We start from the raw sequence: 13,729 nt of genomic DNA, 5'->3' as shown, positions 1-13,729 counted from the left end.
GTTGGTTCTTTGCTCTTTAATAAGTATATACTTTTTACCCTCTGCAGGTCTACTTTGATTCAGATGAGTAGTGGCATGCCAAGGACTCATCACCAAATGCATTTCCTTCCAGGAAGCTGTGCCTGTCAGCACAATAACACATTAAGTACTCTTATGTTGTTTTTTTTTTTTTTTTTTTTTTTTTTTGATACAGAAAAGGCCGAAACACTAAACACCCTTTTCCAAAATAGTTTCACAGAGGAAGCATGTACTGTAGTTCTTCCTTTAAATCGTCACACTGATGACTGTTTGGCTGTTAAAATAAGTACACACAAGATTAAAAAGTAACTTAAACTGCTAAACAAATGAAAGGCTAATGGACCTGATGGGATACCTGTATGATTCTACATAGAGTATGCAAAGAGCTTGCCCCTCTTGTTGTAGAAACATACTGTAGGTCTCGGAATAAGTGAAGTGTTTCTGACAATTTGAAAGTAAGCACAGGTCATTTTTATTTTCAAGAAGGGTCTGTTCCAACAGACACTCAAAACTATAGGCCTATGCATCTGAAGTCTGTTGGAGAATTCGGGAACATATTTTATGCTCACGTATTGTGACATTTCTGGAGATTGAAAATCTCCCGTGTAGGAATCAACAAAAATCTCCTCTGTTGGAATCAACATGGCTTCCAAAATCAACTATCGTGTGAAACCCAGCTTGCTCATTTCGTCCACAAAACCCAGAAAGCAGTAGATTCTGGACCCCGAGGTAGGTGCCATTCAATACAGTTCCACACTGCTGCCAATTGAACAACAGAATATCAAACCAACTGTGTAATTGGATTGAAGTGTTTCTAACAAACAGAGCACAGCACATCATTCTCAAAGCAGAGATCATTAGACACAAAAGTAACTTCAGACGTACCCTAAGGGAGTGGTATGGATCATTTACTTTTCACAGTTTACATAAATGCCATAGTAGACAATGTCTGTAGGTCCGTGCCATGAGGCTTTTCATAGACAATGCAGTTGTTTACAGAGAAGTTGCAGTGCTAGAAAATTTTAGTGAAATGCAGGAAGATCTGCAAAGGATCAACACTAGGTACAGCGAGTGACAATTGACCCTCCTCAAAATAACTGTTATGAATTGTGTACATATAGGCAGAAAGACCTACTCTTGTGTGAGTACATGATTGGTGAACAATGATTGAAAGCAGTTACTTCCATAAAACACAAAAGAGCATGCATACAGAATGATTTAAAGTAGAATGACCACATAAAACTAATTGCAAAAAAGGCAAATGCCAGAATGAAATTCAAGAAATGTAGTCCGTCAACAAAGGAGTTAGCTTATAAAAATTTTGTTCGACCAATACTTGAATATTGCTTGTCAGTATGGGATCCGTACCAAATATAATTGATAGAGAAATAGAGAAGATCCAAAGAAGAGCACATGTTTCATTGCAGGTTCATTTATTAAGTGTCATGGAGATTCTCACCCAATTCCAGTAATGCAAGAGAATTTTTCTGCATTGCGGTGTGGGTAACTGTTAAAGTTCTGGGAGTGTACATTCTTAGAAGAGTCTACCAGTATGTTACTTCTTCCTATGTACATCTTATAAAAAGACCATGCAGATAAAATTGGAGAGATTTGAACCCATGTAGAGGCCTATCGGCAACTGGTTCCTCCTGTGAACAATTGAACCATTTGCAACTGAAACAGGAAAGGGAGGGAGTGACAGTGGTACGCAAAGTACCTTGCGACACATGCTGCGAAGTGACTTGCAGAGTATAGACATTGATATATTTTTTAATGAAGGGTATAATTTTGTTAGGACTTCTTTTTGGTCACATCATGTAACGTCAACTATAAAATGAATTTTGACTCTGCAATGTAGGATGTGCTGGGCTTAAACTTACTGGCAGATTAAAACTGAGTGCTGGACAGGGACTCAAACCTGGCGCCTTTTCCTTTCACGGGCCAGGTTCCAGGTTTGAAACCCAGTCTGGCATACAGTTTTAATCTGCCAGGAAGTTTGTAAACATAACTAGTTCCAACTTATTCAACTTTTTTCAGCATATTGGAGTTACAATATAGACACACACACACAAAAAGCATACAAAAGGTTTTTCGTTATTATAGGTACAAATTAAAGGGGGAGCAAATAGTCCTAATATACGCAACTGAGTACACAACCACTTTACAACACAGTTCTCGAGGATTCAAACAGCAGAAACACACTTCAAGACAAACACATTGCAACAAGTGTTCCATGTGGCCACCATTCACGTGAAAGCAGGCTTCAACATATCTCCTCATTGTTACCCGTATACATTCAAAAATCCCAGGCATGTTCCGAATGCATTGACAACCGTGTACAATGCATTCCCTGACTTCACCGACACTGTTAACAGGGTTGGAATACAACAGAGCTTTTAAATGTTCACACCTAAAAAACAAGTGAGTTCACTTCAGGGGACCTGGGAGTATTGGCAAATCATTATCGATATATTTGTTATCGAAGATTCGTGCTACTTATTAATGAACAGTCATGTGAAAGTTTGCCATTGCAGCTTCGTGCATGTATCATATACACATCCTTTTTCCATAAAGAATGTCATCCAAGTAGTCTATTAGCTTGTGTAGCAGAAACTGAAGGTATACAAGATCAGTACATTGGCCAGGTAGGAAATGTGGCCATCAGCCAATCAGTAACCACACCTTCCCAAACATTAACGGAAAATCTCCATTGCTGTGTCATCTCAGTGATATTGTGTAGGTTCTCAAAAGCCTAAAGTTTGTTTACTGGATGTTCATAATACCATCTTGGGCAAAACATGCTTCGGTCTTATATAACATGCACAAGAGAAATTGTGCATCATTCCATGTAATATGCACCATATGGTGGAGGGTAAAACACATTCTGCTGCAGCAGTCCTAGTACTTGCTTGTGCCCAGTATTCCTTCTGCTGCGTGTAATATAGGCTCTTCCATTTGTGGTGTCAACACTGTTCTCTGTTTAACTCTACATTGCATGTTGGATTTACATGAGCCGGTCTCATGCAGTCACTGATGGGACATAGTGAACATTGCTGTCTATTTTGAGGATACCTTTACATGAAGTGAATGTGAGCCAGTTCTTCATTTGAAAATGTGTGGAGCCATGACAACTACTTTAAATGTTACGCAGGCAAAGTACATTTGCAGTTCACTTTGTTTATGCTGCAGCCTTGGAGCTTGCATATTGCCAGAGCTTGAGCTGTAATTGGTTTCTTCAAGGTAACTTTCCACCTTACACCAGTGAATGTAATATGCTTAACTTTATAATAGAAGGAAACATTCCACGTGGGAAAAATTATATATAAAAACAAAGATGAGGTGACTTACCGAACAAAAGCGCTGGCAGGTCGATAGACACACAAACAAACACAAACATACACACAAAATTCAAGCTTTCGCAACAAACTGTTGCCTCATCAGGAAAGAGGGAAGGAGAGGGGAAGACGAAAGGAAGTGGGTTTTAAGGGAGAGGGTAAGGAGTCATTCCAATCCCGGGAGCGGAAAGACTTACCTTAGGGGGAAAAAAGGACAGGTATACACTCGCACACACGCACATATCCATCCACACATACAGACACAAGCAGACATATTTAAAGACAAAGAGTTTGGGCAGAGATGTCAGTCGAGGCAGAAGTGTAGAGGCAAAGAAGTTGTTGAAAGACAGGTGAGGCATGAGTGGCGGCAACTTGAAATTAGCGGAGATTGAGGCCTGGCGGATGACGAGAAGAGAGGATATACTGAAGGGCAAGTTCCCATCTCCGGAGTTCGGATAGGTTGGTGTTGGTGGGAAGTATCCAGATAACCCGGACGGTGTAACACTGTGCCAAGATGTGCTGGCTGTGCACCAAGGCATGTTTAGCCACAGGGTGATCCTCATTACCAACAAACACTGTCTGCCTGTGTCCATTCATGCGAATGGACAGTTTGTTGCTGGTCATTCCCACATAGAATGCATCACAGTGTAGGCAGGTCAGTTGGTAAATCACGTGGGTGCTTTCACACGTGGCTCTGCCTTTGATCGTGTACACCTTCCGGGTTACAGGACTGGAGTAGCTGGTGGTGGGAGGGTGCATGGGACAGGTTTTGCATCGGGGGCGGTTACAAGGAAAGGAGCCAGAGGGTAGGGAAGGTGGTTTGGGGATTTCATAGGGATGAACTAACAGGTTACGAAGGTTAGGTGGACTGCGGAAAGACACTCTTGGCGGAGTGGGGAGGATTTCATGAAGGATGGATCTCATTTCAGGGCAGGATTTGAGGAAGTCGTATCCCTGCTGGAGAGCCACATTCAGAGTCTGGTCCAGTCCCGGAAAGTGTCCTGTCACAAGTGGGGCACTTTTGTGGTTCTTCTGTGGGGGATTCTGGGTTTGAGGGGACGAGCAAGTGGCTCTGGTTATTTGCTTCTGTACCAGGTCAGGAGGGTAGTCGCGGGATGCGAAAGCTGTTTTCAGGTTGTTGGTGTAATGATTCAGGGATTCCGGACTGGAGCAGATTCGTTTGCCACGAAGACCTAGGCTGTAGGGAAGGGACCGTTTGATGTGAAATGGGTGGCAGCTGTCATAATGGAGGTACTGTTGCTTGTTGGTGGGTTTGATGTGGACGGACGTGTGAAGTTGGCCATTGGACAGGTGGAGGTCAACGTCAAGGAAAGTGGCATGGGATTTGGAGTAGGACCAGGTGAATCTGATGGAACCAAAGGAGTTGAGGTTGGAGAGGAAATTCTGGAGTTCTTCTTCACTGTGAGTCCAGATCATGAAGATGTCATCAATAAATCTGTACCAAACTTTGGGTTGGCAGACTTGGGTAACCAAGAAGGCTTCCTCTAAGCGACCCATGAATAGGTTGGCGTACGAGGGGGCCATCCTGGTACCCATGGCTGTTCCCTTTAATTGTTGGTATGTCTGGCCTTCAAAAGTGAAGAAGTTGTGGGTCAGGATGAAGCTGGCTAAGGTAATGAGGAAAGAGGTTTTAGGTAGGGTGGCAGGTGATCGGCGTGAAAGGAAATGCTCCATTGCAGCGAGGCCCTGGACATGCGGAATATTTGTGTATAAGGACGTGGCATCAATGGTTACAAGGATGGTTTCCGGGGGTAACAGATTGGGTAAGGATTCCAGGCGTTCAAGGAAGTGGTTGGTGTCTTTGATGAAGGATGGGAGACTGCATGTAATGGGTTGAAGGTGTTGATCTACGTAGGCAGAGATACGTTCTGTGGGGGCTTGGCAACCAGCTACAATGGGGTGGCCGGGATGATTGGGTTTGTGGATTTTAGGAAGAAGGTAGAAGGTAGGGGTGCGGGGTGTCGGTGGGGTCAGGAGATTGATGGAGTCAGGTGAAAGGTTTTGCAGGGTGCCTAAGGTTCTGAGGATTCCTTGAAGCTCCGCCTGGACATCGGGAATGGGGTTACCTTGGCAAACTTTGTATGTGGTGTTGTCTGAAAGCTGACGCAGTCCCTCAGCCACATACTCCCGACGATCAAGTACCACGGTCGTGGAACCCTTGTCCGCCGGAAGAATGATGATGGATCGGTCAGCCTTCAGATCACGGATAGCCTGGGCTTCAACAGTGGTGATGTTGGGTGTAGGATTAAGGTTTTTTAAGAAGGATTGAGATGCAAGGCTGGAAGTCAGAAATTCCTGGAAGGTTTGGAGAGGGTGATTTTGAGGAAGAGGAGGTGGGTCCCGCTGTGACGGAGGATGGAACTGTTCCAGGCATGGTTCAATTTGGATGGTGTCTTGAGGAGTCGGATCATTAGGAGTAGGATTAGGATCATTTTTCTTCGTGGCAAAGTGATACTTCCAGCAGAGAGTACGAGTGTAGGACAGTAAATCTTTGACGAGGGCTGTTTGGTTGAATCTGGGAGTGGGGCTGAAGGTGAGGCCTTTGGATAGGACAGAGGTTTCGGATTGGGAGAGAGGTTTCGAGGAAAGGTTAACTACTGAATTAGGGTGTTGTGGTTCCAGATTGTGTTGATCGGAATTTTGAGTTTTTGGAGGGAGTGGAGCTGGAAGTGGGAGATTGAGTAGATGGGAGAGACTGGGTTTGTGTGCAATGAGAGGAGGTTGAGGTTTGCTGGAAAGGTTGTGAAGGGTGAGTGAGTTGCCTTTCCGGAGGTGGGAAACCAGGAGATTAGATAGTTTTTTGAGGTGGAGGGTGGCATGCTGTTCTAATTTACGGTTGGCCTGTAGGAGGATGCTCTGAACAGCCGGTGTGGATGTGGGAGAGGAAAGATTAAGGACTTTTATTAAGGATAGGAGTTGACGGGTGTGTTCATTGGCTGAGTTGATGTGTAGGTGAAGGATTAGGTGGGTGAGGGCAATGGATTGTTCAGTTTGGAACTGGTATAGGGACTGATGGAAGGAAGGGTTGCAGCCAGAGATGGGAACTTTAAGTGTGAGGCCTTTGGGGGTGATGCCAAATGTCAGACAAGCCTGAGAAAATAGAATATGGGAGCATAATCTGGCTAGGGCGAAGGCATGTTTGCGGAGGGAATGTAAATAAAACTTAATGGGGTCGTTGTGGGGGTGTTGTGAGGGTGACATGGTATTAGAAGGTGGAAAGTGTAACATGAGGTGAAATGAAAATGAAAATAAAAATATATGGGGAGAGAAAAAGGTGAACCGGAAAGTAACTGGAGATCTGGAATGAAAAAAGGCGAAAAGGTGTTGGTTACAGCTGGGCTATGTTGGACTTGGGTTGGTAGACAACGATGTGCATAAAGGTTAGGTGGTTGTGTTGCCGCCAAAACACGTTAAAGGACGGAGAAATTCGGGAAAATTTCGAAAAAACTGCGTGTAGTATATTAAAAGGAGTGGTATTGTGGTGGCAGATTATGAAAATGAGGCTAACAATTGTCTGACGAAGAAATAATGACGTTAAAACCTGTGGGAAGCGGCTAAAAATTATAAGTGATGTGGGAAAAACGGAAATGGAAATAAAGCAAAAGTTATTAGAACTGGCCGAAATGGTTGTTTAAAAGGTGAAAGGAGCTGTTTGTGAACTAGAAATGGTGGATATTATAGCGGCGGTAGTGCTGAAAGCGGCAAAAAAATTTTTTGGTTATGCTTTGGAAGTGGGTTACGTATTATTTAGTATATATATAGGCGGGATGAAATAGTATAGCAGATTACGGTAAAAAGGAGAAGGTGAATACAAAGTGAAACTACTGGCAAAAACAGAAAGAGGAAAATAAGACGACAGAAAAGATTTCGAAATGCAACAGTGACAATAACAAACGTAATTGTTGGATTCAAATTAATGATATCATTATAATAGAAGGAAACATTCCACGTGGGAAAAATTATATATAAAAACAAAGATGAGGTGACTTACCGAACGAAAGCGCTGGCAGGTCGATAGACACACAAACAAACACAAACATACACACAAAATTCAAGCTTTCGCAACAAACTGTTGCCTCATCAGGAAAGAGGGAAGGAGAGGGGAAGACGAAAGGAAGTGGGTTTTAAGGGAGAGGGTAAGGAGTCATTCCAATCCCGGGAGCGGAAAGACTTACCTTAGGGGGAAAAAAGGACAGGTATACACTCGCACACACGCACATATCCATCCACACATACAGACACAAGCAGACATATTTAAAGACAAAGAGTTTGGGCAGAGATGTCAGTCGAAGCAGAAGTGTAGAGGCAAAGAAGTTGTTGAAAGACAGGTGAGGTATGAGTGGCGGCAACTTGAAATTAGCGGAGATTGAGGCCTGGCGGATGACGAGAAGAGAGGATATACTGAAGGGCAAGTTCCCATCTCCGGAGTTCGGATAGGTTGGTGTTGGTGGGAAGTATCCAGATAACCCGGACGGTGTAACACTGTGCCAAGATGTGCTGGCTGTGCACCAAGGCATGTTTAGCCACAGGGTGATCCTCATTACCAACAAACACTGTCTGCCTGTGTCCTGTTAGTTCATCCCTATGAAATCCCCAAACCACCTTCCCTACCCTCTGGCTCCTTTCCTTGTAACCGCCCCCGATGCAAAACCTGTCCCATGCACCCTCCCACCACCAGCTACTCCAGTCCTGTAACCCGGAAGGTGTATACGATCAAAGGCAGAGCCACGTGTGAAAGCACCCACGTGATTTACCAACTGACCTGCCTACACTGTGATGCATTCTATGTGGGAATGACCAGCAACAAACTGTCCATTCGCATGAATGGACACAGGCAGACAGTGTTTGTTGGTAATGAGGATCACCCTGTGGCTAAACATGCCTTGGTGCACAGCCAGCACATCTTGGCACAGTGTTACACCATCCGGGTTATCTGGATACTTCCCACCAACACCAACCTATCCGAACTCTGGAGATGGGAACTTGCCCTTCAGTATATCCTCTCTTCTCGTCATCCGCCAGGCCTCAATCTCCGCTAATTTCAAGTTGCCGCCACTCATACCTCACCTGTCTTTCAACAACTTCTTTGCCTCTACACTTCTGCCTTGACTGACATCTCTGCCCAAACTCTTTGTCTTTAAATATGTCTGCTTGTGTCTGTATGTGTGGATGGATACGTGCGTGTGTGCGAGTGTATACCTGTCCTGTTTTCCCCCTAAGGTAAGTCTTTCCGCTCCCAGGATTGGAATGACTCCTTACCCTCTCCCTTAAAACCCACTTCCTTTCGTCTTCCCCTCTCCTTCCCTCTTTCCTGATGAGGCAACAGTTTGTTGCGAAAGCTTGAATTTTGTGTGTATGTTTGTGTTTGTTTGTGTGTCTATCGACCTGCCAACGCTTTCGTTCGGTAAGTCACCTCATCTTTGTTTTTATATATAATATGCTTAACTAATTGACAGTGATGTGCCAGCAGCATAAATGTAGCTTTAGACATTAACAGTGTTGTGACACTGGCATTACTACACTTGCGCACATATTGTATTGGGGAATTCGTTTACGGACCTACATTTATTAGGGTTATTTGCTTATTTTGTCGTCCTCTGCTTGCTCCTTTTATTTTTATGTATAATAGTTAAACACATGGTATGAGACAGGTATGTTCAGCTGTTGAAGAAAATGGATTGTTACAGGGTACAAAAATGCAACAAGACACTGCAAATGTAACAGCAGATAATACACACTGTGGTCCTGTTGATGATGGCTGATGAACTGTCAGCTTACAAACTTAGTGCTGCAGATATGACCGTAATGGCAACCTGCACCTGATCTGCTACTCTTTGTGGTGGTTTACAGGATGTTTGGAACAGGAATACACTTTCTAAATTCCTCATTTGTATATAACCCAGTCATTCACAGGGATTTTGTGTGTGTGTGTGTGTGTGTGTGTGTGTGTGTGTGTGTGTGTGTGTGAAACTTTATGAGATCTGAAAAGAGTACTAGTTTACAAAAAAGCTGTAAACATTGTGTTGCAAAACAATTATTTCTTGTTGAATTTCAATGCAAACAAGTTCAAATAAACAGTCTCCCACAAGGAAGGGTGTTAATACTAGCTGTTTTCAACATCTATACTAAATATCAATCTTTTTCTTGTGGCAGCAAGTTCTTTACCTATGCAAACAATTTGGCTTTGGCAGTTCAGTAGGAGTATTTTGAAGATGTTAATGGCAGTCTGGTAGCTGATCAAACCATGCTCTTATCCATGAAAAGTACTGTTTGAATCACTTTTTTGACTCAGGTAGTGAGAAAGTTAAGGTGGGTTAGAACTATGCATTCACAACTGAACACTATTTGAGTAACATCATTATGTGGAAAGATAATCATACACCAGACAGAGGAATTGATGAATAGTAGAAAAACACATAAATAAGGAATTTTAGCCCAACTTTCAAATTTGTGTTCTTTTCACACATCCACACAAAAATATGTATGTTATATCAACCACACCATTCCTCCACATTCCCAGCTTCTCTCTACACTCTCACTAAATGCTTCCTTATACATCTCTATTCTGTGAGTGGTTCTCTTTTCTTATTATTCCATATAGGACTTTGTATTATTGTGTGATTTGTGTACAGTATTATTATTTTATAAGATTGGTGCATCTAACTAACTTTCGTTGGAGAGAACATATACACACTGTGATCTCTCAAACTTCCTTGTGTGATTGAGTAATGGTGTGCTTCCTGGTGTTCTGTGAAGTTGTTGTTTCCATTTTATGCATGTAATAAGATATGCATGAAATGGAAGCAGCAACTCAGCAGGACACCCAGAAGCACACTATTAACATACACACACTGTCATATTCCATGTTTGAATCCTTTTTTTGTGCAGGCTTTTGGCGGCTCCTGTTATAATTGAAGGCAATGAAAGAACAACAACACAAGCAAGTTCTGTGGCAGGTACCCTCACAGCTGCAAGTCTTGAGGTTCTCGAGTGTCTTATAGACAAGAAGACACCTTCACAAAGAGCAAATGTGGAATATGTTGAGGTTTGTTGCTTTTAGACCTGAATAGTTGTAATTAATATTTCATGGGTAGATTATACGAGTAAAATGAGATGCTAGTCAGTCAGCAAAATTAATTGTTTTTTTCCGTGATATTAACACCGATTTATGACTTCATTCTTTGTAATGCATAAACATGATTCTTTTATTCAGATAAGTATAATTTGTTATTTCATTTTTTCATCTACTTCATAATCGGTTAATTCTTGTTGAAACTTAACTATTTTTGAAGAAAATCTATAGCCACACTTTCCAGTTTCTGGAAGTGTTTTCCAAATTCCAAGTCACATATTCAGAGGTGATTAAGATAAAATAAGAATGTAAGTTTGAGAAGTACTCCAGTCAAAAGTTCCAAATCCAAATTGCGGTTGAAAGTCTGCAAGAAGTAGCAATATGCTTCAAGCAACAAGAAGCAAGTTTGCTAACATAAATGGGGAAAATAATGAAAATCTTGTGATCAAGACCACTGAGAACTGAAAAGGGCATTGATTGATGTCACACAGTTTGTTCACGTTTTTCTGTAGCATTAAACTAAATATAAACAAATGATGGAGACATAACGATATTGTGAGAAGGAAAGTTGCTACTCACGATATAGCGGAGATGCTGAGTCGCAGGTAGGCACAACAAAAAGACTCTCACAATTAAAGCTTTTGGCCATTGGCGTTTGTCAGCATACACACACACACACACACACACACACACACACACACACACACACACACACGACTGCAGTCTCAGGCAACTGAAACCACACTAACTGAGACATAATGTATATTCATTAGCTTTTAAGTGATGTGTCAATATTTTGAGTTGTCACCTTTGTAAGTGCATTATGTTTACGTGATTTCTATATTTATTAACAATCATTGTGATTATTGTGACTGCTAGAGAACTCAGTCATGTTGTTGTTGTTGTGGTCTTCAGTCCTGAGACTGGTTTGATGCAGCTCTCCATGCTACTCTATCCTTTGCAAGCTTTTTCATCTCCCAGTACCTACTGCAACCTACATCCTTCTGAAGCTGCTTAGTGTATTAATCATACAGTAAAGCTGCATGCCCTCGGGAAAAATTACGGCTGTAGTTTCCCCTTGCTTTCAGCCGTTCGCAGTACCAGCACAGCAAGGCCGTTTTGGTTATTGTTACAAGGCCAGATCAGTCAATCATCCAGACTGTTGCCCTTGCAACTACTGAAAAGGCTGCTGCCCCTCTTCAGGAACCACACGTTTGTCTGGCCTCTCAACAGATCCCCCTCCGTTGTGGTTGCACCTACGGTGCGGCTATCTGTATCGCTGAGGCACGCAAGCCTCCCCACCAACGGCAAGGGGGGGAACTCAGTCATATTGTTTCATAATCTTACAGTCTATACACCATATGCAGCAGTATCTCTGTTCATAAACTCACCTTTGACACAATATCATTTGTTTGCCATGGTCTATTGCATGGAATAATAATCTGTTTATGATCAGTTGCATATTGTATGCTACCACATACTGATGAAGCCTTAGCATAAAAATTTATAATTTTTACTCACTTATGTCTCTTGTGATTTCCAATTTTATTTGCCTTTCTCTTTATAACTATGCTGAATTTTAAATATGACACTCCATTATAGACATAGGTTTTCACATCCTGTACTGTATTTCTGAAATTCTTATATGGCTGCCACACCAAAAGAATATTTTTTTTTAAAAAAGAGCAGATATTTAGATAAACAATAGTTTCATTTACTGATGTTTGATGGGGTCGATTCATATTCTAGTACATGGACATTAGACCAGGAGACTCCATTCATGATACATGATTTGCTCCAAATGTTAGTAGGAGTAATAATAGATACCTAGATACAGCTTACAAAATTGTTTATACTGTAATTCTTTTGGCATCAGTCAATTCGTTTCCTTACAGATATTATTGCTTGATACAAAGCAACTTGTTATCCAAAATTCAGGAGCGTAATCTGCTTTCTGACTGTAACTTTTGTTCTTGTTATTTATGTGTTTTCTAACTCATATGGAGATTTTTTTTTGTCTCTCAGTTTTTATTGATGATATTCACATAATCTATATATTACTTAGTCTTCTCTCTTTAAAAAGTAATTTGTTTACAGTTGTTGCGGTTTTTACGATGCACTGATGCAGAAGAAGGACCGAATACTTTCCCACTTCATTCTCAACCTGACTTGAAGTTAGTTTTCAAGTACACAGAGAAAGCAATTAACCATGGCCAGCTGAGGCATTATACACATCCACGTACTGATCTCAAGTATGTAATAATATTCATTGGATCTGTTTTATTCTGTATCATGATAGTCAACATTGTGACAGGGATTTGAAACAGCATTCCTCTATCAGTTAAAAGTATTGGATTAATCTTTTGGCAAGTTATGTCCATAGTTTAGCAAAACCTCATAAGTAGAGTTTATTGTACAGCAATGTTCTTTTGAACATGTATGTGTGCAGTCAGATATAATGATTACCATGTACTAGATATTCATTTATGTGATGCTTTTTTATACTTGACGGGGTAAATTAATTCATTTATATGATTTTCAGGTTTTTTATGGCTCATGTACAAATAATAGCCATGTGTCATAAGAACTTAAGGTTTATACCTCTGTTGTCAAAGCACATATAATAAATTTAGTAGAGCCTGATTAACAAAGTGTTAACTGAGTTTGACACCATTTAAGCCCCATCATTTCCTCTGCATTCCAGGGTGTCCCCCTCCTCTTCCTTTCTTCCCTTTAAAAAACATCAGTAACCATTCCCTTGCATTCCATTTATGAATTTGGCCCACTTTTACACACAGAATATAAACACATTATTTCCAGATTGATAGTGCTTTATTCCTGACAGCATATGTTGTGAGGGTTATGAGAGGATTACTTAAAACCAAACTCACACAGCTAGATAACCCAGATGTCAAGCCCTACTTCTGTAAAATGCAAGGGATTGCAACAGTAACAGGTCAAAAGCCTGCCATGCAAAATTTGTGTATGTTCATAAAGAACAGGGAGTAATTTGTGAATAGCAGTCTGCATTACATTTAGAGAAATTGCTTCAGCAAATAACAGGAATATTGAAATATGAGAAAAGGTGGGGAAGTGGCACTCTCTTTATTGAAATGGTGACATCCAACAATGCAGTGCAGCTTCTGAATGTAACCAAATTTCTTATACATTTTAGGTTAAATAGTACTCCTAACTTCATTTAAGTAATGTAACTTGCTCAGACGTTGATACATTCTAACAAGAGCAGTATTAGACTTTTTGTGGAGGGGATACCTCAAAGAGA

General features: G+C 41.3%; 1 protein-coding gene across 1 annotated transcript in view; it reads left to right on the top strand.

Moving 5' to 3' along the window:
• LOC126482334 (autophagy-related protein 2 homolog A) overlaps nt 1-13,729 on the top strand; it is a 485,244-nt gene that overhangs the window by 167,301 nt on the left and 304,214 nt on the right. Inside the window, exons 11-12 of the mRNA XM_050106397.1 lie at nt 10,263-10,419; nt 12,544-12,698. Of these exons, the coding sequence (XP_049962354.1) occupies nt 10,263-10,419; nt 12,544-12,698 (312 nt within the window). The remainder of the gene's footprint in view (nt 1-10,262; nt 10,420-12,543; nt 12,699-13,729) is intronic.

Source organism: Schistocerca serialis, chromosome 5 (assembly GCF_023864345.2).
Source record: "Schistocerca serialis cubense isolate TAMUIC-IGC-003099 chromosome 5, iqSchSeri2.2, whole genome shotgun sequence".
NCBI classification, from domain to species: Eukaryota; Metazoa; Arthropoda; class Insecta; order Orthoptera; family Acrididae; genus Schistocerca; species Schistocerca serialis.
This window is presented reverse-complemented; position numbering and strand designations above follow the sequence as displayed.